Here is a 24,954-nt window from a genome sequence, read left to right on the forward strand (position 1 = left end):
ATAATAGACAAAAATTGGCATCTACGTTTATTCATGTATTAACTGTTATTATTATTATCATTATTATTATTATTACAGATACAAGAGCTTACAATTTAATTACACACAAAACACCAGGACATTTAGGTTAAAATCAACCATATATACTTTATTTTTATTCAATTCGAAATAAGATTTTTTTTACTTTGAATGTGTTGTTCCTTTGGAAATTAAAAATTGACTGGAGGGAATTCTCTCAAGAGGGGAGAATCTCCTTATTCTTTCCTGCAACTGGAAGCCCTACAAAACATATTATAATTATTATTATGTCAATTATAGGAATTACCTGGCTGTGATCAGCTGCTAATATATTTTATGAAACACAATTGCCAAAAATATTTCATTAAAAAACTGTTTAGAAAAAGAATTTCTGATTTAATATTTAGATTCCCTTTCCTGAAAGAAACATTGTAACCCATCATTTTACTTTCAGCCATAAATAACATCAATTTGAACAAGACATCAACCAGTTGCAACATGTAGATTTACAATGGAAATAAATACTTATATAAGAATTGTTCTGGCTGGACATTGTTTCCCCCTAATTCATTTTTAACATAATAATAATAATTGTAACAATTTGCTCCGAAAGTTACAAATATTTGGCAGGTTTTCTTTATGTGTTTTGTATTTCAACTCATTTTGAAAAGCATTTTGGGTTCTCAATTGCAAAGGTTTGCCTATGGGCTAATTAGAAATAATCCCGAATAATATAAATTCGTTCCCGCAGTTCCAACTGACTGAATAGCAAAAGCGCATGACCCAAATATTATGTTAAAGATCAGGATTCCGAACCTGACGCTGGAGGTACCGGACCGGGGTGGACAAGGGTTTGGGATTATTCGCACTGAATAAATTGCAGAAAGGAAGGTTTCTCGTTAGTAGTCAGCAAAGCAATGAAGAGATTATCAGATTTACTACAGAGAATCTCTATCTCTACTTGCACTAATACACTGAGCACGCTTAGACATGTGCAGTAATAAAAGAGTCATATATATATATATCCCTTATTTACAAACAGCTTTCTAGATAGCTCTATTAATAGAGCAGCAAACCCCCATGACTCCCCTGCAATATCATGTTCTCTAATTAATGAGATACAAAGTGCTTGGTTACATTTATATATGACACAAATCGATTATAGATGATAGAAAGAGAGATGCAGACCTTATTCACAAAATAACACACACATGCATGATAGGTGAATGGATACATTTATGTGTGATAAAAGAAGACATGATAGATAGATAGATAGATAGATAGATAGATAGATAGATAGATAGATAGATAGATAGATAGATAGATAGATAGATAGATAGATAATAGATAGATAGATAGAGAGAGAGAGAGAGAGAGAGATAATAGATAGAAAGACAGATCTATGATATAATAGGGAATTATACATGATAATAGATGGATACATTATAGGTAGATGGTTGATTGATGGAAAATTATTTAAAGATCAGATACATGATAGACAGAAAGACAGAGTCAGATAGATAGATAGATAGATAGATAGATAGATAGATAGATAGATAGATGATAGATAGATAGATAGATAGATAGATAGATAGATAGATAGATAGATAATAGATAGATAATAGATAGATAGATGAAATAGGGAATTACAGATGATAATAGATGGTTAAATTATAGGTAGATGATTGATTGATGGAAAATTATATAGAGATCAGATAGACAGACAGAAAGACACAGATAGATAGATAGATAAATACATGTTGCTAATAATAATGTAATAATAATAATAATAATAATGGATAGTTATGCAGATAGTGAATGTCAAAAGAATATCTACTACTATAAAGAACCCCGTTATTCTCAGCTACACGTTAATGATGTCATCAGTGTATGTATTACATATTATTATAGAAGACATCAGAGAAGGGAGTTGATATTTGCCCACTTGGCCCTTGTTTGTTGCCTGTAGAGCCAATTGCTCGGCTGAGCTCTTTGAACCCATGACTGAAGGTTAAAGTGCAGGGCTTGGTAATGGCAGGAGGAAGCTGTGAGACAATAAAGGTTGGAGTATTTCTCTGGGATCAGCTTGCTGCCTCCTCTTATCTCCTTTACATGCAAATAGCGCGGGGGGAGGGGGAGGAGGCTAGCGTGACGTCACGTGTGGCGGGAGCGCCCATACTAATAGAGGCAAGTAGTAGTGGCTGCATTTGATGGGTGCTAGGCCAATGGGCTACTGCTGCTGCTGTTGCTGAGTGGAAGTTGTCGGGCGAGCTCACAGGCATCGGGGGCTTCTCCAGGCATCTGAGCTGGCAGTTAGAGGGGCAGAGGATTATGCAGCTGACTGGCACCCCCCTGCCACCATGTACGTGAGTTACTTGTTGGAAAAGGACGCTGCTGCCATGTACCCTGGATCTATGCGCGCCCACCCGGGGCTGCACAACTACCCCACTGCCCCCCAGTACCCTGACTATGCCGGATACCATGCAATGGGGATAGAGCACGGGGCACCTTCCTCTGGCTCCTCCACTGGCTGGATCACCCCCTATGGACCCCCAAGGGATGAATGGGGGGTTCATCCAACTTATTCCCCCGGGCACTCTCACATCAACCCCTCTCCTGTAGGGAACATGACCTTTAGCCCTGACTATTCCCCGGCGCAGGTGCAAGGACAGCCTTGTATTGGGGTATTACCAGCTGGGCCCCCACCACCAGCTCAACTATCGCCAGAATCAGAAGATGAACACCGACGGCATCACTACGAATGGCTCAGGAAACCAGTCCCCCAGGCAAACATACCGGGTAAGCCACCTACACCCCCCTTATTAGCTTCAACTCCCAACAAGACTTTGTAGATTTCTATATAGTATGTGCGACTTGCAGGACTGCAGTCACAAGTCCAATTCAAAATAGAACAAGACTTTGTAGATCTCTACAGGACGTGCGACTTGCAGGACTGCAGTCACAAGTCCAATTCAAAGTAGAACAAGACACTGCAGTCCTGCAAGTCGCACATCCTATAGAGATCTACAAAGTCTTGTTCTATTTTGAATTGGACTTGTGACTGCAGTCTGCAGTCACAAGTCCAATTCAAAATGGAACAAGACTTTGTAGATCTCTATATAGGATGTGCGACTTGCAAGACTGCAGTCACAAGTCCAATTCAAAATGATAGAAAAAACAAGACAAGAAAAATAATACCTAAATACAACGAAACTCGCACTACCCAGTTCTGCTTTTCAGTGCCCATTCATCTGACAAGGGGAGGCGTTAAATTTTAACTTTCTGGCAGGTAATTCCCAGGAAACGTTAGTCATCGGACAGAAATGCGCTCCTTTTTCTTGTTTTGTGTAAAAATCCGAGGGTTAGATCGAATTACAGTTCTACGCCAGGAAAAATACTATTAATTTCTGCGCTTTAATTGGTGGATTTTGGGGGGACTGTTACTTTTTATATTCGTTCAGTCTAAAAAAAAAATCGCCCTATTAAACTGCAGTTGCATAAACATTTTAATATTGACTGCTCTTCTGCTGGCAGGTAAGTGGTTAAAACGGAATTTAGGAACTGAAAAGAAGATTTGCCAATTTATGTCAAAAGTGCATAAAAAAAGACAAAGACCATGATTTTTAGAAATAAAATGCAATCATGTAACACTGTAACGTTGGTAGAAATGTTTCACCAGTTACAATTTATTGCTACATAATAAAGATAATTCTAAATTCCAATTAGATGTTTATACCCTGGGTATAAAGCAGACTTTTTCTCCATTCTATTTTTTTTTTTTGGAATTTAAAACAGGCAAAATGACCCTCGACCCAGTGACACTTAAAAAAGCCTTCTTGTTGCCCTAGTTATGGCCAATTATATATCATTTATGCCTTATTAGAATCCTGTGAATCCTGCAGCCTCTTCTATCGCTTTCTGACGCATTCATTAAGTAGATATTCCTGATCTATTAAATCTGAATCAGTTATATTGGGCTTTGTTTAGAGACAGTGTATTTACTGAGCTCTGACAATCTCTGCATTTATGTTGTGCTGGGGGGCTGCTCACGCCCTTAGTGTATTGTATTCAAATTATAGATATTTATTAGGCGCAATAGAACACATTGCACCACGCTGTACAATAAGACAGAGATATATATATATATATATTATTTTATATATATATATATATATATATATATATATATATATATATATATATATATATATATATATAAATATTTATTTATTCCATTATACTGTGTATATGGGTTGCATACAAATACATATACAATACATATATTTGCGGAGTGTATATGTATTTGTATTCAATTTACATATTTTAGAAAGATGATTGTATTTTATGTGTATATGGGTTGCATGTGATACAAGACATATGTATATTTGGGGATTGAATGTGTATTTGTATATTATCTGCATTACTGCATATGTTAAAGATGTCATTATACTCTGTATAAGGAGTGGAAACAAATACATATCCAATACATCTATTTATTTGTGTAATGTACATGTATTAGTATGCAATCTGCATATTTTAAAGATTGCATTCTACTATGTAAATGGATTGCATATAAAAACACAAACACACACAAATATATGTATATATATGTGTGTGTGTGTGTGTGTTGTCTATGTTTTTGTATGTAGTTTGCATATGTTACAGTAAAGATTCAATTATACCTTTTATTATTCCATACTTATATGACTCCACTAGGACATTATTATGATTATATCATATTATGATTATTTCAGACATAGAAGTATGTGTGTGTGTATATATATATATATATATATATATATATATATATATATATATATATATATATATATATATATATATATATATATTATGATTATTGGAGACATAGAAGTATGTATATAGATATATATATATACTGATATAACTTCACTAGGGCATATGATTTTTTGAGAGTTAGAATAATGTATATAGCAAGTAGAAATATATCTGTTCCCTATATCTGATCTCCTGATCGATTATATATATGTGTATATATATATATGACTTTTCTCTTTAATGCAGAATGAGCAATATATCATTGGACCTGCAGTGTTTGTGTGTTTGGGGGGTCGCTGTGCACAGGAGACAGCTGGGGGGTAGATTTGAGGGGTCAGATAGGAGCAGGGTGATGTCCCTTTCACCTGGATGGCGAGAAAGTCAGGCGCCCTGTCCTCTTGTCATGTTAATGTTGCCTTTGAGTTGCACTCTTGATTATAGGGAAGAGGGTGCTGTCTGCGCCAGTCGCACATCTGTCATGCGTCTTTGCTTTGATATCCACCTTGTAACCCATTGTTTCCCCCTGAGACCGGAAAACACGCTGCAAATAGCAGTAAATAAAGATTTTTGACAAGACCCTCCTAGCAGGAGAGAGAAAGAGGGGAAACGCTAAATACAACTCCCTGCAACCCTGGCTCAGTATCGAACATTGACAGTCATGTCTCCAGTCCTGGTGATTTTCAAAATAGAGAAATAAAATGATAATTTCTAAAATCTGCTGACAATGGAGTCTGTTCCATTTCACATTAGATTGTCAGCCCATGTCCAATAAAGCTGCTCTTTTTTTTGCATCCCTTTGGTATCTTAATAGTTAATAGAGTTTGTCGCGTGTAGTTGAAAAAAAATCTATAATTACAGAAAAATAAAAGGTCTGTGTAAAATGGGCCTACAATGATTCCCTGCGTTGGACTGCAGGCCAAATTGCTTTGTTAATGCTGGTTCTGGTTGAGTGTTTTTTTATTTCCAAAGAAATAATTATTATTTATTTATTTTTTTGCTTCTAGGATCAGACTGGCTGTAGGTATTGGAATGAATGGGGTCCAGTTCTGGGCTGCTGTTTCTAGTGTTGGTTCTGGTATAGACCCACTGCTATTGTTGTTTGTCGCTTTATGTTAATGTCGGGGATGAAAGGTTTCGGCGGCGGCGTTTGTTCAGTAGTGGTAATTCCAAATATCTATAGGCCTGATAACATTTTGCCTTGTAGCTCATTGTTAGCCCCTGTGTTCTCCATTCATTGACACTGCCCAATTCTCTCTGATCTGCCTTGTCCCCTCTCCAGGGGGTCTTTGTTCTCCCTTGTAGAGTTTAACCTGAACAAAGTCAGCCTGCCAGGCATTACACACCTACTACAAGATGCAGCTGATAGTGCGACTTCAAACGTCTCTGTCGCCTAGACTTCTGCCCCTGCTCCTACTCAGCTTCTTTATCCTTGTAAACCCAATTCGATTCAATATTTCTGCATAGAAATATCAATTTAGCAAAGAGCTACGACCATGAAAGTAGGTGAGCGCTGGGAGTTGCAACTGGAGGGCCGCGTCTTGCCTTAATTCTAGGATCTAAGCTCTACTCCTCCAGCTCTCTTTCCATTCAACTCCCTACTGGAGACTTGATTTTTAACTCGTCTATTTCAATTCGATTGATTTAAAAGGATGCCACTTGGCCCAGGTAGTTCATTTTGTTTTTACGTTCCCTTACAACACAACGTCCCCTTTACAAAACGGATACGTCGCCGAATGTATTCAAAATACGGAATAAATAAATAAATCCTTGCGATTGTTGCGATTGCAGCTGCCGACTTCTTGCGACCCTTGAAATTAAAAAAAAAACAAACGAATAAAGTGTTTCCCAGTGTAATAGTAACGGTGGCAGGTGAATTTTCATATCATTTTTCATCACAGACATAGACCTGTATTGTCAATTGAGGGTTACAAGGCCAAATTGGCGCTAATTGTACTTTTATTTTACAACACCTATCAAATTAAAGATGATTAGTTGTAATATGGGTGTCATTTATATAGTAATTCCCTACAGATCATCCAGGGAAAAGGAGAAGCGATCCATCCACTTCTGCATTCATATTTGTTAAAGCGTTTAATCGACTTCATTTCGCTGTGATCAACAACAACGAATTTGCTAGAATCGTTTCTTTTGGTTTTTTTTTGTAAAAATTTATTTATTTTAGAACAGTTCATGTTTAATTGAACAGTTGATCGGATTGTATAATTAATTTGAAGCTTTGCCAATGGTTATTTTACTCTAGAACAATAATATAAAACAAAAAACAATGTCAACAAAAAAGATAAATAATGTATTTAATTGAGCAGTTAATGTTTATCTATCTTTTTGTTGTCATTGTTTTTTTTTATATTATTGTTTAAAAGTAACCATTGGAAACTTCAAATTAATTATACAATATAATATTTCATTCTCTTGATATCAAAATACTCCTTCTACTACTACTAATAATAATTATTAGGTTGAAATAACTTAAGGTCTCCAGTATTACAGTTATTACATTGCAGCCTGGCACTTTTATGTAAGATTATAATTTTAGATTATTCCAGTTAAAGTGATTTACACCAATCAAATATACCCCTTCCTTGTCTGATGTGTGTGGTGCATTATATTATTAGTATTCGTATTCTTATCACTATCTTAATCCTGAGATCCTAAATTATATATATATATATATATATATATATATATATATATATATATATATATATATATATATATATATATATATATATATATATATTATGCAGCTCTGAAATAAAGTATATTATCTTATTTCAAAAAGACCTGTGAGTGCGGATCTCTTTGGGCTTGGAATAAGTAAAATATATCATATTCTTCCAAATTCAAATGCAATTTCTCCTGTGCATTGTAATATGCATAACAATATGCAGACTGATATATACACACACATCTATATATTTGTCTTGGTGCTGGTAACAAATAATGTAATAGTCCCACAAAGTACAGCACTCAACAGGTGTTGTGCAAACAAAGATTATTTTTTTTGTAACTTTTTATTTTTGCAAATTAAATAAAAAAAAAAGCTTATTTTTGTTTGCACAGGACCTGTTGAGTGCTGTACTTTTGTGGGACTATATATATATATATATATATATATATATATATATATATATATATATATATATATCCGTAGGGTGGCACACCGCTTTAAATGGCTGTATATGCAATACAATTTTTTTACTTGTTTCAACAAAATTCCCAATGTTGGTGGTCTTTTTGAATGATTATATATATATATATATATATATATATATATATATATATATATATATATATATATATATATATATATATATATATATATAAAATCATTCAAAAATATATATATCCTGATGACGGCTTGAGTTTGTAAGCCAAAACGTTGAAATAAATCTACCAGCTTTTTTTCACTTATCAAGACCTATGAGTGCGGAAGTTTTTTTGCTTTATATATATATATATATAGAGAGAGAGAGAGAGAGAGAGAGAGAGAGAGAGAGAGAGAGAGAGATAGAGAGAGAGAGAATAGAAAACAAATATTTAGTAAATGTTAAATAAATAATATATGTAGAGACAATACAGTGTTCTGCAATTACAACTGACAGCGCTCTTCTGACTTCTCCCCCAGGATCCAAGACAAGGACAAAGGACAAGTATCGCGTTGTATACACAGATCAGCAGCGGTTAGAGCTGGAGAAGGAATTCCATTACAGCAGATATATCACTATCAGGAGGAAGGCAGAGCTGGCAGTCGGTCTGGGGCTCTCCGAGAGGCAGGTGAGGACCAAGGAGCAAATAGATTGCATAAAATAGTGCTGGGTCCATTATTTTCCTGGGAGACTGCCCCTGGGTGCCACATCAGTAACTTGGGAATTGGGCAGTTACTGTACCTGCCAAAGCCTCAGAGCTGCAAGCAGTATCAACACCTTATAGTGCCCAAGAGGTTCTGCAGCCAAGGGCCCACCAGAAAACCTTAGGCTGAGGACCCACTTTCCAAACTATTATACCTCCTTTCCTCACTCAACCTCTTTATTCTTGTAGTCTCTTTACTCCACATACTATACACAATTCTTCCATTATTAAGCCTCTTTTTTCCCATAAAAAAATAGAGAATGACCATGAAATAGGCCAAATGGTTTGAAGCAAGAGGCCCACTGACACCTGGGCCCACTGAGACTTCTCCTGGTATCCCGGTGGGCTTCACTTGTCCATTGCTATCATCTTCATAAAGGAGATTTTGTATACAAGCAGAAGTAAACCTTACGATAAAAATAGTTCTAATGAACTTTCCAATATACATTCAGTAGAATTGGTACTGGCTGTAAATGTATTTGTCCTTCTGCAGTCTGTCTCTTGAAACAATGTAGCAGAGGGCAACCTTACATGCTTCTTCACAGTGGTCTGGATTGATACATCTAGGAATTGACTTTAATCCCGTATAATTAATGTTTGTGGAAAGATACTTAGAATTACATTTTCTTTCATTAGCCAAAATTTTGTACCCCCTTAGGTTAATTGATTTAATTGTTACTGGTGATGGCTTATTATCACATCAGGGTTGCAATTCTGCTGGTCTCTTCAAGGGGTTGTTCACTTTCTAAGCACTTATTTTCAGTTGAGTTGTTTTCAGATCATTCATCAGAAATAAAGACTTTCTTCAATTTATTTTTATTTTTTATTTCTTACCATTTCTCCAAAATCGAAGTTGATTGTCCCTGTCTCTGGTGTTTCAGTCTGGCAGCTCAGTGATCCAAGTGCAGATTTTAAAGAATTTGCTACATTAGTTGATACATTTCTCAGCAGCATCTGTGGAATATTAGTAACTATTGTATCAACTCTAACAGCTGCTTTTAATGACACTCTGGGATTCTGCTCAGCAGAGACAAAGATAGGAAACGTATCAACAAAATGTATCAGTTTAGAAGAGTTTACAAAGCCAGCGACCCCCTCCTCCCTGAGCTGCTTTATAAAGACATAAGAAGGTGAAAAATGACACTTTATACTTCAATATTGGAAAAACTGTCACAAATAGAAAATTAATTGGAAAAAGTCTTTATCTATCTGAAACCAAATGAACTGAAAAAAATGTTTGAAGGTGAACAACCCCTTTCAGATTTTAGTAAAACCTATGCCCCCAGCATATATTTTATTTTTCATATACTGGAGTTTCCATAATATCTAGAAATAAGTCAAATCAACTGGACTTGCTGCGTTTATTTTCCTTGAAGACATTTCACCAGTCATCCAACTGGCTTTCTCAGTTCAGAATAACTTGTTATTGAGAATTGAGAAAGTCAGTTGGATGACTGGCACAACATCTTCAAGGAAAAAAAACACAACAAGCCCAGTTGATTCGACTTATCTCTACAGATGTACCATGACCCGGATGAACGAGAATCTTCACGAACGAGTTTCCATAATTCATGCTTTTTCTGAAATGTTACTAACCAAGTCCCAGCATATAATAAAATGAACCTTGGCTTGATCATTTGCTGCCATTTTTTCACCTCCAGGTAAAGATCTGGTTTCAAAACAGAAGAGCCAAAGAAAGAAAAATCAACAAGAAAAGAATCCAGCAGACTCAGGCTGGCCAAAATGGACCAGACACTCTCAGCCCAGAACCTTCCATTACCCACCACATGATACAACATGCTACGAGTAATGTGGGGGGCTTGCCAAATGCTGTCACACAGTGAAACCCCTACATCTGAATGCTTGATCATGAGCAGCTCTCACAGACTGGCCCACTCTCTGGATCCCCAGCTGGTTGGACATGGACCCAGATGGTGCTGTTTGTGCATGGAAGTCACTATGAGCAAGACCCTTCTTAAGTAGTTGGATTGATGGGGAGCTCTGACAGCTACTCCCTGGTTTTATATGCAACTGGGGGCTGCTAATAGTATCACCTGCCTACCCAGGCTCTTCCTGGTACCCATTAGGTGGATACAACTGGGAGCTGCTAACAGTAACACCCAGGAATGGACTGCTATTCATTGGGTGTGTATCCTTGGGGGGTCACTGACAGCACCCTAGGACTCCTGCATACTCTTATAGACTTTTACCTAAAAATCATTTCTCCTATGAGATTGAAGGGTTGGAACCCAGGCTTTAAAATATGCAGTTAATTTTAATATATTTGTACATAAAATGGTAACAAAAATGATATTTTTATGTGATATTGTATGTCTCAGGGATTACTTGTTTACTTAAATATAACCTGACAGGATGGGTTATTACAGAGGTAAAGGCTGACCGTCTATATGATATGGCAGCTCCACATGTGCCAGTTAATGGGAGCAGATGCTACAGGGTGGGGGAAATATTCTGTTAAATTTTAACCATCTTCAAAGCAAATGATATGTATAGTACCCTGCCGCATGCAATAGAATAGAAGCAAGCACACCGACATTTCAATGCAGGATTAGATCCCTTCTATTAAAATATTTTATTGTAAGTTATACTGTGCCAGCAGTGTGTGGCATACACGGGGCTCCCATCTCCCTTTCTCAAATGCAACCTCTTCCCTGTCCAGTGGTAAGAGACCTTGTCCCGTAAGCTGACATTTCCTGCTGCTTGAAGATCAGGGGCCTCATCCACTCAGGGCTCTTACACACAGGCATTTATAAGTGGCTTCCCCTTCTGTAGCATTTTAGTGAATTCCACCCAGGGCGTATTTACTATATTGGTACCTTAGGGCATGTGCTTAAGGCAGCAGCTTTAGGGATGTCCAGAAAAAAAATAATTCCCCCCCCCCAACCCACCACCGGATGCTTTCAGCTAAATCTGGTGGCAGTGCCAATGAGGCTGAGGTGGGTGCCCACGGAAGCACCGGACCTAAATACAGCCCCAGTTCCAAGATACAGCAATGCAGGAGTTAACTGATCCCAGTTCTATGAGCAAAGTACTATTGGGTGTGAATGTAAAGGTTCCAAGCTCAAGGGGTGCCAGTTCATCCTGCTGCTGATATTAATCTTTTATTTCAGCATTTTATCAATCAGATAAATAGACCATGATGAATGGCATTAAAACAGGAGTAGGCAGCCTTTAGCACCTCAACCACTGGGAGTTGTAGTTCTGTCTCCAGTTAACACAAAAGCCTGTCTGTCTCTCTTTCTGTACTATAAAGCAATTATGTTGGGAGACGTTTACATCACCATTTGCGCCTCTCCTTGCTGGTATCTGGCTAGGCACATTGTTTGGTTCAGCAACGAAGATGAATGGGGAATCAATACCTTGGAATCCTGCAGCAAAGAACTGTGAATTGTTGTTCTGAGTGTTTTATATCTGCTCTGTATTTGAAAAGAAACTAAAGAAAGTACGAAAAACTCGGAGGATATATTTAACTTATTGCAAAGGTTATGCCTGTGCCGCAGGGTCATGCTTCATGCAGATCATTGCAGTTGTTGGAACAGAAGGAATTTGTGAGCGATGCAAAATAAAGATGAAATTTGGTGGCGAATTAGACACAGTGGCTGATTATTTAGCAACATTATTATAGCTGCTACAATGGGATTCATTCAAGAGATGTGTTGAATTTATCTATATAAAAAGAGCCAGCCAAAATCCAAACCCTTTCTTGTATATTCAGACTTGAGGCCAGTATGCAACCTCAGCATTAGAACATAAATAATGTTTTTTCTAAGCAACTTTCCCACATAAATTCATTACACATTTTTTTATGAATGGTGTTAACGTTATTTGTAACTGCGATTGCAATTGAAAGCCATGGGTTTTATTTTATTATCCCACTCTCTTCTCTGGTTCTGACTCAAACAATGTAGAAGAATTCAGTTCTCCTGTGTGTTACTGTCACGGGTAGGGATGGGCGAATTTTTGGCGAAACAAAACGAGTCAAATATGCCCAAGTCTTGTCACGGGCTTTTACTACATTGCATGAAGGCTGGGAGTGCAGAGAGTTTACACAGCCAGACAGATACTGTTTTCAGTAGCAATTCAATTCTAAATATAATTTTAAAGGGGTAGTAAATCACTGCACTGCTCAACCAACAGTTGTTGATGGACTACAAATCCCAGAATAATGTGAAATATTATAAAGGTTAAGGCATTCTGGGAGTTGTAGTCCAGCAACATCAGGGTTGTATTTTTAAAGCAATATTTCACAATAAAACTTTCCCAAAACTTTTCCCCAAATCTCCACAGCCATCGACTGCTTTAAAATACAAAAAAATCCTCCAATGAGAATCCCAGCTGATCTGTATCAATTTGGCTCCATGTTCTTTGTTCCGGCAGTTGGAGTTGGAAGCTTTAGGGCAGAGACACACACTCAGATTCGGGGAGATTAGTCGCCCAGCTACAAATCTCCTCTTCTTCGGGTGACTAATTTCCCTGAACTGCCTTCCCGCCGGCTAGAATGTAAATCGATGGCGGGATGGCACTTTTAGTTTTCCGAAGTTGCCTCATTAGAAAAATTTGGGCGACTTCAGAAAAACGAAGGCAGTTCGGGGAGATTAGTCGCCGAAGAAAAGGCGATTAATCGCCGGGCAACTAAATCTCCCCGAATCTGAGCGTGTGTCTTTGCCCTTAAGCACAGTTACCCGGCCATGGACAAGTCTGTCCTTTATCCCCATGTTTGATTCCAGTGCAATATAATGAAAAAGAAAATGCCATAATTATCTCTATATGTAAGATAACAGCAAGATGCCTGACATGGTACTGGGATTCAACATTCTTTTGCATTTATAATGAAGTTTGTGATCAGTAGAATTCTCACTGGTGAATTTTTTTTACATCTATAATTATGTTTTTTGGCAACTTATATAGAAAACTACTAGCATAGGAAACTACTTCTGTTGCCTTCTGCAGAAACAAATGCACGCTTTTGTGCTTCTGTGCCGTAATCTACCCCTTATGTATGCTGTGTCTGTCAGTGCAATCGCAGACATGGGGCAGAAAGCAGCGAATGGCATTTCAACAGCCCAGATTTGCTGGACTTAGTGTGTAGTTTCAGTGAATCACAGAGGGGGCCCAGCTCTTGTAGGCCCTGCAAACTCAGACCCACTCCCATCTCAAGTACTTTGGGTGCTCTACCCAGACCCCACCCCTCATTGGATCGTTAAGATTTGATGAAATACAAACTGGGGACACAGTAGGCCTTTCAGAATGCAATCAAATCAAAAGTGGAAGTACATTTATACTACACTATAAAACAACACAATTCTGAAGGCGTCCAGTTATCATGTGTGTATTTGTCTGTGCAGTCCAGGAGAAAAATGAACACAGGAATACTGTGACCCTGTTATTCTCAGTGAGCTCCAGGTATATCTCATTGCTGGTTACAGACACAAACATGCAGTGAGCTCCAGGTATATATATATATATCATTGCTGGTTACAGACACAAACACGCAGTGAGCTCCAGGTATATATATATATATCATTGCTGGTTACAGCCACAAACACTCAAAGAAACACTCCTAGTGAGCGTCTCCACTCCCCTGTATTTGCATGGATCGTGTCACCTTTGGACTTCAGTCAGATATAGAATTAACCGTGAGCATTTCCTGCTCCACATTGTGTTTGTACCTGTCTATGTGAGTGCAATCAGTGCAAGTTATATGGCAGCCCCTGCACATACAAACACATTGGAAAGGAGCAGATTCACCTGCAGATCCAGTCATTTGGTGCTAAGGCAGTATTTTTGGAAATGTCTATGCTTGTTCCCTCTATGTGAGTTTTCCCTGGAATCTATCACAAATTAACTCCACTCCCCACTGTGCCCTTTAATTCCCTGACCTCCCATCAACCACTGGGTCTCTATTCTAACACTGGTTTTGAGGTTGGGCCTAAAGGTGGCCCTACATGGACTTGTGGAGCATCTGACCCTTGAGCAAATGGACTGAGACTGTATGAGTAATGATGGGTGAATACCTTTCAAAATAAATTGAATCTCTGCGTTTCACCGCCCGTGAATGTGTTTGCAAAACATTCAAAGCTACAAAAAAAAATTGTTGCTTGTCGAAATTGGCGCACACATAAAAATTGTCTTGCGTCAAAATTATTCGGCCGCCCATTGACTTTAATGCATTTGAACAAAATAGTCGTGCGTAAAAAATTTTTGCCCATGTCAATTTTGACGCTCATTGACTTCAATGCGTTTTCGCACATTTTTCACCATTTTGCATTTTTTTTTTACCATTTCTGTATTTTTCAGCTAAAAGGGACAGATTCGCCCATCACTATGTATGAGGCATTATATGTGCTACTGCCACCTCTCCATTGATCTGCTTGTTCAAGCTCACAGAATAATACATGGATATTGGAAGGTCAGGACTGGGATTCAAAATAATCCCTGGCTTTTCAGTAACACAGAGGCACAAGGAACCCCCCACCAGCCCACTAAATAGTGACTGTCTATGGCATTTTACAGCAGCCCCTATGGCATTTGCCAGAATCCACAGATTGCCAGTCCGGACTTGGATATTGGTCAGGATCAACAGGCTGCCACGTGTACTGAAAACTGTGCATTAACACTCAGTATAATGTTGTAAAAATGACTATAGGATCAAGGGATCACAGTGTAATTGGGTCTTTTTGGATACATGGCTGGTATTAGAGACAGGGTCAGATTGGGCTGGCAGGACACTGGGAAAAAATTGGGTGGACCTTCTCCCTACATCAATTACTGACCTCACTTACTGGCCCAGTCGTGTCTTGAAGAAAAAATATACAAGCAGAGCGGGGGGCCGTTGGAGGGGGGATACGCCTGAGGCGGGCTGCAGGGGTGTGGGGGCTCCCTAATATGGCAACCTGTTGGGCCCTGGACCCCAAGTCTGATGCCGACTATAGAACAGGGGATTACAGGGCCCATCTGTCGTAGACATAGCAGTGTGAGGATGGTTAAAGGGGTGGTTCACCTAGAATGGCTAATTCTCAGCAAATTCTCCATTGGCCTTGATTTTTTCTTTTTTATAATTTTTTGAATTATTTCCCTTTATCTGCTGTCTCTTTCCAGCTTTCAAATGGGGTCAACGACCCCGTCTAAAAACAAATACTCTGTAAGGCTCATCTTTCTATTCAGGCCCTCTCCTATTCATATTCCAGTCTCTTTATCAAATCAATCCATGGTTTCTAGGATAATCTGAACGCTGGCAACCAGATTGCTGACATTGCAAACTGGAGAGCTGCTGAATAAAACCGAATGCAAATTGTCTCAGAATATCACTCTCTACATCTTACTTAAAGTTAGTTTCAAGGTGAACAATCCATGAAGAGAAGAGGATGGTATTTACATAGGTGCCTATACATGGGGCAGAGGGGAGCTGCCCAGAGGGTGAAGGGGGAATGACAAATGGGCCAGGGGTGCCGATGTGGAAAGCCTACACCCGGGCCCACAAAACCTTAGTTAAATTATTGTGCTGCTTTAGCACCAGACCCCGGCCTGATTGGCACCTACACAGTTACACAGTACAGTAAGAGGACAGAGAAACACAACAAATAATGAGCAAGCCATGTGCACTGCAAGGTGGAATAGATTCTGACATTTCAATTGAACCGTCAGAGATGGTAATATATTGCATGTGATATGGGTGCTACTTCTGATGTCAGCACATATTTCTCAGTCGATGAACTCAGCACAGGTAAGTGTTTCAAAGTGTGACTGGCAAAGTCTGCTTATATTGCCACCTGGTGGCCAAGACAAAATACACCACCAAGAGGACATAGAAAGTGCTGACAGCAAACAGTTAAGGGTAGGAGGCAACAAGAGTGTAGACAAGATTGTATATAGGGGGTAGAATAGTAATGTAACTAGAGGGGGGTGGGCCCTGGCGCGGGAAGTGCAGCCTCCGTACGCCAGGAACTCTGTCAAAGTCAGTGGTGCGTGAGCTGCCGGGGGGCTCTGAGGGGGTGCCACCCAGGCCCAATCGCACCCCCTGCTCCCCCCGTAGTTATGCCACTGGGGTAAAATAAAGTAAAGAGTAAAGAGGAAATGAAAGATAAGGCTATGGGCACACAGGTTGTTGTCATTGGCTGTTGTCATTCTGAGAGAGAAGCAGATCTGCTCAGTGACTCTGCTCCATTGAGTTGTCAACAGTCAGCCTGTGGGTGCCGTCACACATAGTTGAGCTGAAGCTGAGGACAGTGTGTGGCCGCACACAGTTGGATCGAATTTAAATCAATGGAGCAGGGTCACTGAGCAAAAATACACAGACTGACAACAGCCACTGACAACAGCCCGTGTGCCCATAGCCTAAGCCAATACATAGTAGAAAGGAAGAAGAAAATTAAAGGAGAATGGGGGAGAGAAAGACACAGAGGATGGTTTGAAGGAAAGTAGAGAGCCACAGAGATAAATGGTAAACCCTTATTTATATGGGCCCACCTCAAAGAAGACTGCTTGGGCTCATGGGCGTTGGGCTCTGCCAAATAAGTAGACTAAGGTCCCCCTATATTAAAAAATGGGCTTACCTGTAAAGGATGTACCCCTGATCCACCAGCCCAATTAATAGTGACTGTCTTTTGCAACTTACAGCATGGGATATGCCAGAACCCACAGTCCGGGGCTGCCCCTGATCCACCTCCTCACCCACTCCCTGTTACATCCAAACATGCCCAACCTGCCTAAACTCTGCCTCTTTCAGCAGTCTGCAAAGGGGACCATCCTAATGTCACAGGCCGTCTGACAGGACTCCCCCAGCCCCCCATGATTGTAGCCTCTGTATCTCTCCAGTACTATAAGCAGGTTACTGACCTATACATACTCCATATCTACTATTCAGGAAAGATGGATGAAAGTGCCCGTAGCAGAGTAACCTTTCTGCACGAAATTGTGACTCATGCACCATGTGGGGTTATTTGTATTTAGCTCCACTCATATCTGATACACTTCTGTCATGTGGCCCGTGGATTGTTTTAGGTGAAAAGATCAAGGTGAATTATGAGACAGAGACTTCAATCAGAACAGCTGGTTTCTGCTTGTCTCTGCATTCAACCTGAAATTCCAGAGCCAGAGTTAAAAGAGGAGGGGGTTTATTTCTGAAATGATCAGACAATTTCTAAACAATATCTTGGTATTTCAGCAGCTATCTGGTTGCTAGGGTCTTATTTACCCTAGCAATCAGGCAGTGGAACTATGACTGGGAGACATAAAATGTAACAATAACAATAAAGTCGCAGCCTCAAAGATAAATAGTTATTGGTTGCTGGGGGTCAATGACCCCCCCCCCTCCCATTTAAAATCTTGAAAATGGTAGAAGAGGAAGGTACATTATTAAAAAAATTATATAAAAATAAATAATGAAGAGCAATTACAAAAGTCGCTAGGAACAGGACATTTTATAACATGAATTGAATGAGAGATGGGAATATGAATAGGAGACATAAAATGTAACAATAACAATAAAATTGCAGCCTCAAGGATAAATAGTTTGGGCTTGCTGGGGGTCAGTGACCCCCCTCCCATTTAAAAGCTAGAAAAAGGTAGAAGAGGAAGGAATATTATTAAAAAAAATTATAAACATAAATGATGATCAATTACAAAAGTCGACTAGGAACAGGACATACTAATAGTTAACTTAAAGGTGGATTAAAAGAAAAGAAAAAAAGCTAAACATAGATAGGGTACATTTATACATGTCCAGCCTAATTACTCTGAACCCAAGAGTATATCCATGACAAGTTATGGGTAAGTCTATAATCTCCCCAAATTACAGGCACTGCTATCGTGTTATCAAACAGAAACCCTGCAGGGGCCCCTAATGTAGTAATCATTGCTGGCAGTAGGAAAGAATAATTACATATTTAATTAGCTGACACCTCTTGCTGAATGCACATTCTCATTGATATGAGAGGCCTTGCATGTCTGCACTGCACTCTTTAGTATTCACAGTATCCTGCCCCGGGCTCTACCCTTCGGAAATACCGTATTCATTACCATGAGTGGAAACAGTCTGCTCTTCCCTAGTTCATATTGCTGCTTCTGTCTAGTTCCACCAATGAATTTGTTCATAAATAAATATAGTAATTAGTCACTGATTAACAGGCGCCCATTGTGTGGTGCTGGGAATTCTGTGGAGGTGACAAGGCTACACGAGGGCTGTATATACTGATATCAGCATTTTAACATCCCGAGGCAGGTAGGAAATAACAAGAATTCTCTCTAGTGCATATATAACAAAGTATGGCAGCCCTCGTGAATGCAAACTACAGGAGCTGCCACATGTCTTGAATATTTATATGAAACGAATGAACGAATGTTTGAGGACACATACACCTTATTAGCTAAATATATCTATATATAAACAGAGGAACATGCTCCTTAGCTAACTAAACCAAGAGGTAAGTACAGGGGCCCCATGAGTGTTGCATCACTAGCATTAAATGGGTGGTTCACCTTTGAGCTAACTGTAAGCATGATGTAGAAAGTGATATTCTGAGACAATTTCAATTAGGTTTTCATATTTCAATATTTATGGTTTTTGAGTTATTTATCTTTTTATTCGGCAGCTCTCCAGTTTGCAGTTTCAACAATCTGGTTGCTAGCGCCCAAATTACCCTGAGGGCCTGAAAAGAAAGATGAGCAATAAAAATACATTTGTAGCCTAACAGAGCATTTGTTCTAGATGGGGTCAGTGGCCCCCATTTGAAAGCTGGAAAGAGTTAGAAGAAGAAGGCTAAAGATTCAAAAACTATAAACAATAAATAATGAAGGCCAATTGAACCACCCCTTTAAGATGACTATACATTGTCAATTTGTTAGATTGGCAAGGACCAAATTGGGATGATCTGACCATTTGGCCTCTACGTCAACATAATGATCATATAGGGGGCCAAGGTAGACCCATCAGGAGAAGACAGCATCAGTACACTAATGTGGTCCTTGCTCAATGGCATTTTCTAATATGCCCAATAGAAATATGGAAAATTTTCAGCCAAATATGTCAGGTAGGACATCAACCGACCCCCCTACACTGGGCAATAGGCTGCAGAATTGGTCAGGAGGGGCCAAATCCATGGTGTAACCAGTGCCAGGCCAAAAGGTGTGAGCAACCAAGGCAATCTTTGCCTCCAAGCACTCAACCCACCCCTCTGCACATCACTCCATTCCCATCACTCTACTCCCACCGCTCTGCTAATTACCAACTCCTGCTCGGAAACACCCCCAGCAGGTCCTGCAGCGGGTCGGATACCTGCAAAAAAAGAGGGTACCCTGCGGAATGAGGTTAGGCTTTTCAGATGCATGTATAGATGCGGATCTGCGGAGACGTGGGTCTGTGGGACGCAGGTCGGGTTGAGGGTCTCTTCCTGCTGCAGCTCTCTCCCTGCAGCTTTCCCTCCACTCATCTCCCCCTCCCATCTGACTTTCGGCAGAGCTCTCTTACATCACACAGCGCACTTCTGTTCCTCTCCCTCTCGACTATCGGCCACGTTTGATGATGTCACTTCCGGTTTGCAGCAACATGACTTCCAGTTTGATGGTGGTCTGCGGGTTGCAGGTCAGGTTGAGATAAGGCAGTTGTGGGTCCGGGTCGGGTATTGGATCAAAGTGGGTAAATATGCAGGTCGCAGTTCGGGTTGTGGGCTGTGGGTTGCGAGCAGTGGGTTGCAGGTTCGGGTCCAGTCTGGGTCTTAGAAATTGGTTCACGCAGGACTCTACCCCCCCAACACTCGCTGATGAACTGCTTAGAACTAGGTGTAGGCAAGCAGGCAGAAGAGGTATATGTCTAGTGACCCCAACCACTGTGCCCTAGGCTCACGCCTAAAGCTGGCCATAGATGTAAAGATTTTTAAAACGATCCAATCGTCATTGTGAGACCACAATTATCTCGAAACGAACTGTCCATTAACTAAATAGACCATTTTAGGCGATATTGCCAGGAAAACAAAGGGTAGCTGCCTGCTTGTCCCTGCAGACAGACATTTCCTGACAGATGTTGGCTGAAAAATCATAAGATGTACGATTGTTCGAATTCCATCCCATGATAATTTCGCAGGATTGGTCGGACTTCGCTAAAATTGGTCGTTCGGCAAGAGAAATCTTTGCGTCTATGGGGACCTTAAAGGAATCCTGTCATCGGAAAACATGTTTTTTTCAAAACGCATCAGTTAATAGTGCCACTCCAGCAGAATTCTGCACTGAAATCCATTTCTCAAAAGAGCAAACTGATTTTTTTATATTTAATTTTGAAATCTGACATGGGGCTAGACATTTTGTCAATTTTCCAATTGCCCAAGTCATGTGACTTGTGCCTGCACTTTAGGAGAGAAATGCTTTCTGGCAGGCTGCTGTTTTTCCTTCTCAATGTAACTGAATGTGTCTCAGTGGGACATGGGTTTTTACTATTGAGTGTTGTTCTTAGATCTACCAGGCAGCTTTTATCTTGTGTTAGGGAGCTGTTATCTGGTTACCTTCCCATTGTTCTTTTGTTTGGCTGCTGGGGGGGAAAAGGGAGGGGGTGATATCACTCCAACTTGCAGTATAGCAGAGTGATTGAAGTTTATCAGAGCACAAGTCACATGACTTGGGGCAGCTGGGAAAATGACAATATGTCTAGCCCCATGTCAGATTTCAAAATTGAATATAAAAAAATCTGTTTGCTCTTTTGAGAAATGGATTTCAGTGCAGAATTCTGCTGGAGCAGCACTATTAACCGATTCATTTTGGAAAATTTTTTTTTTCCCATGACAGTATCCCTTTAACCCTTTTTTTCTGGGTTATCATTCTTAAAGACTACACTGTTGTAACCCCCAGTAGGTGACCCAGCTCCTGTACCTTCAGTAAATACTTGTCCATGGGGACTAGGGTTGCTACCTGGCTTGCATTTTAGCAGCCTGGCCGGTAAAAATGATGATGACAATGTCATTAATTGGCAAAAGAGATAAATATATAGGAAGGCCGGTATTCTTTTCCAGAAAAGGTGGCAACCCTAATGGGGACAGAAGCAGGGAGCTGCAACAGGACATGTAGCCATTGGTTGGTACTTACTGAACGTAATGGAGACAGGCTGTGCATGGAGCGTAGTGCAGTAGGGGGAATTTTACCTATACAGGAGTAAAAACCATATTAATGCGCAGTTTATGTTATCCAAAATGGTCATCTCTTATAGGGCCAAATCCTTCCTGTGAAACTCCAATTGGACAGCCCTTGGGAGGACACATTGAAAACAAAGGTGACAAGCTTGAATGCAGGCTCTACTAGAAGACTAGAAGAGATCTCACTGAGCTTTGCCACCTCCTGGCACTACATTTTTCTTTTTTCAGTGGCTCGTTGATAATTCTGGCCATAAGCCTGTGGCTGCTGTTGCCAAGTATGGCCGTGTAACTAACAATAAAGAGGATGACGGGGAGGTTTATTTGCTGAGTATCGAAAGGTTTCAAAAGTCCGCATTGTCCCCCTGCTACTGATTACACTTCCAGCTGCCTCAGCAAGAATGAGCCTTGGAGTATAACAAGTGCCAGGTAATGGGCAGGTGCACTGCTGCTACATTGATATCATAGGTATGGCATCTGTTATCTGGAATGCTTGTTGTTCCACACTTTTGCCCCTCCCCAAGCCCATAGCAAGGATAGATATAAATAATATATTCATACTAGGCACACAGATGTATATTATCACAAGAGTATCCAGAATAGAATACCCTAAATGAGATCCTAGTGCTGTAAAATCCATCAGGGCGGTGTCTGGGGCAGGACTGATTTTCGAATAGTTAAACGGTCCCCACTTTGATCCCACTGCATCAAACAGGAGCGGTGCAGGTGGGTAGGAACACGGGCTGAAGTTGTAGGTTTATCTGTTTCTGCTGATCTTTCCCCACAAAAGCCCCCCCTACTGTGCCAAAGTGAAAAGCAAGAGTACTATTTGCACAGGGCACAGGCTCCCAAGACAAGGGACACAAGGGCCCCCTGCCATGTAGCCTTTCAGCCTTACCCAACACAAGCACAGGGGAAATGATCTCAATGCAGGAATCACTGCCACGCTCCCTTATGCAAAACCCATTCACTAGCTCTCAGGTGAGGATATCCTGAAGTCCGGCTCAGCTGGGGCCCTTATTCACAGAAGTCTGTTTGATCTTACCAAAAAAAGGAGGCAGTGTACAGCCCACGTTGGAGAAGGGGGACCCCGAGGAAGCAGGAATGTTGAGCCGCCATCTGGAAGGTTGGAAAAAATGACTTAAAGGAACAGTAACATCAAAAAATTAAAGTGTTTTAAAGTAATACAAATATAATGCAGTTTTGCCCTGCACTAGTCAAACTGCGGTGTTTGCTTCAGAAACACTACTATTGTTTATATAAATTAGCTGCTGTGTAGCAATGGGGGCAGCCATTCAAAGGAGAAAAGGCTCAGGTTACACAGCAGATAAGCTCTGTAGAACATAATGGTGTTATATGTTATCCACTATTTAACCTGTGCCATAAAGCCTTTTTTTCAATTTACACCATTGCTATTCAGAAGCTTGTTTATATAAACTATAGTAGTGTTTCTGAAGCAAACACATCAGTTTTGCCAGTGCAGGACAACACTGCATGATATTTTTATTACTTCAAAACACTTTCATTTTTTTGGTGTTACTGTTCCTTTAAATCAGGAATTAACAATCTTCAGTCCTTCAGCTCTTATTCAAGTACTACTACCAGCATCTTCTGCAGCCTATGGCTGTCAATAGAATAACCAGGGTTCAACAATAGCTGGAAACTCCAGCCGTAGAGATTCAAATAGCTACTATAATGGCCATTAAGATGCTGGGGCCCAGTGTCATACTGAGCAACCCAAGACACCCCAGAGTACCTGAGATCCTAGCCTAGTCTATGGTACAGCTAACAGAATTAAGAGTGAACAGACCTGTCAATCCTCCTGGAATTTTTGAGTAAATAAAGCTGGCCATACATGAGCAGCTTATCAACCCATATATGGGTCCCTTAAAGGGCATGTAAAGGCAAAAAAATAAAATCCCATTTTTACTTTCTTTAATGAAAAAGAAACCTATCTCCAATATACTTTGATTAAAAAATGTGTACCGTTTTTATAAGAAACCTGACTGTATGCAGTGAAATTCTCCCTTCATTTACTGCTGTGGATAGGAATTGTCAGATGGTCCCTAACTGCTGAGCAGGGAAACAATCATACTTATGAACAGCAGGGGGAGTCCCCACCTTACTTCCCAGCCATGCAGAACTCAGGCAGCTTTGTTTATGACGATCCCTAAGCAGCCCAGACCACACTGAGCATGTGCACAGTCTTAGTCTTGCAAAGATGTTTAACAAAGTTACAAGATGGTGACCCCCTGTAGCCAACTTTGAAAGCATAAATTATTTGTTTGATTAGGCTTGTGGTGCAGTAAGATCATGTTTATATTTAGTATACAAAATACAGCATTTATTCTATTTTAGACTTTACATGCCCTTTAAGAGGTCTTGACCAGGGCTGCTCCTTCTGTAAGGAAAAGCCTTGGGTGGCAGTGCCCTGCAGGTTACCAGGGATGCCAAAAACTAGAGCAGAACTGCTCTCTCTCTACACAAGCAATTGTACAGAAGTCCGTCTAAGTGTCATTTCTGGTGTTCAGAAGTGCAAGGAGTGTATACAAGTACCTTGAATAAAAGTGGTTTTACATGGACCAACTGCACTTGCGGATATAAATGAGACATTTGTTCTTTTGCCAAATAAAAGGTCTTTACCAAATATTCCCAGCTTTGCTTGTATTTATACCCAAAAGAGGTGAGGGCACAGTTAACTACTGAATCTGATTGAATCTGATCCGCAACTTAGCTGCCTTGTAGTTCCAAGGATATTTAGGACGGCACACATGCTCTTGCCAAATCTCACCCTACAGTACAGGTATGGGACCTGTTATCCAGCATGCTTGGGACATGGGGTTATCCGGATAATGGATCTTTCTGTAATTCATACCTTAAGGGCAGGGGCACAGGAAGCTACTAGGGGAGATTAGTCACCGAGCGACAAACAGCTTCTTCGGGCGACTTATCTCTCCGAACTGCCTCCCCACCGGCTAGAATCTAAATTGCCAACTTGATGTCACTTGGATTGCTTGTGTTCCGAAGTAGCCCAAAGTTTCCTAAACTTCGGGCGACTTCGCAAAAGGAATCATTCCGAGTGCCATCCTGCCGGCAATTTCGATTCTAGCCGGCGGGGAGGCAGTTTGGGGAGATT

General features: G+C 40.2%; 1 protein-coding gene across 1 annotated transcript; it reads left to right on the plus strand.

The window, feature by feature from the left end:
- The first annotated feature begins 2,235 nt into the window (after positions 1-2,235).
- On the plus strand, positions 2,236-12,292 carry cdx2.L (caudal type homeobox 2 L homeolog). Its single transcript, NM_001096486.1, is given in 3 exon segments — positions 2,236-2,817; positions 8,462-8,610; positions 10,347-12,292. Coding segments are annotated over 3 exon segments (771 nt in total). The 5' UTR covers positions 2,236-2,378; the 3' UTR covers positions 10,530-12,292.
- Positions 12,293-24,954: the final 12,662 nt, after the last annotated feature.

The sequence above is a fragment of the Xenopus laevis genome, chromosome 2L (assembly GCF_017654675.1).
Source record: "Xenopus laevis strain J_2021 chromosome 2L, Xenopus_laevis_v10.1, whole genome shotgun sequence".
NCBI lineage: Eukaryota > Metazoa > Chordata > Amphibia > Anura > Pipidae > Xenopus > Xenopus laevis.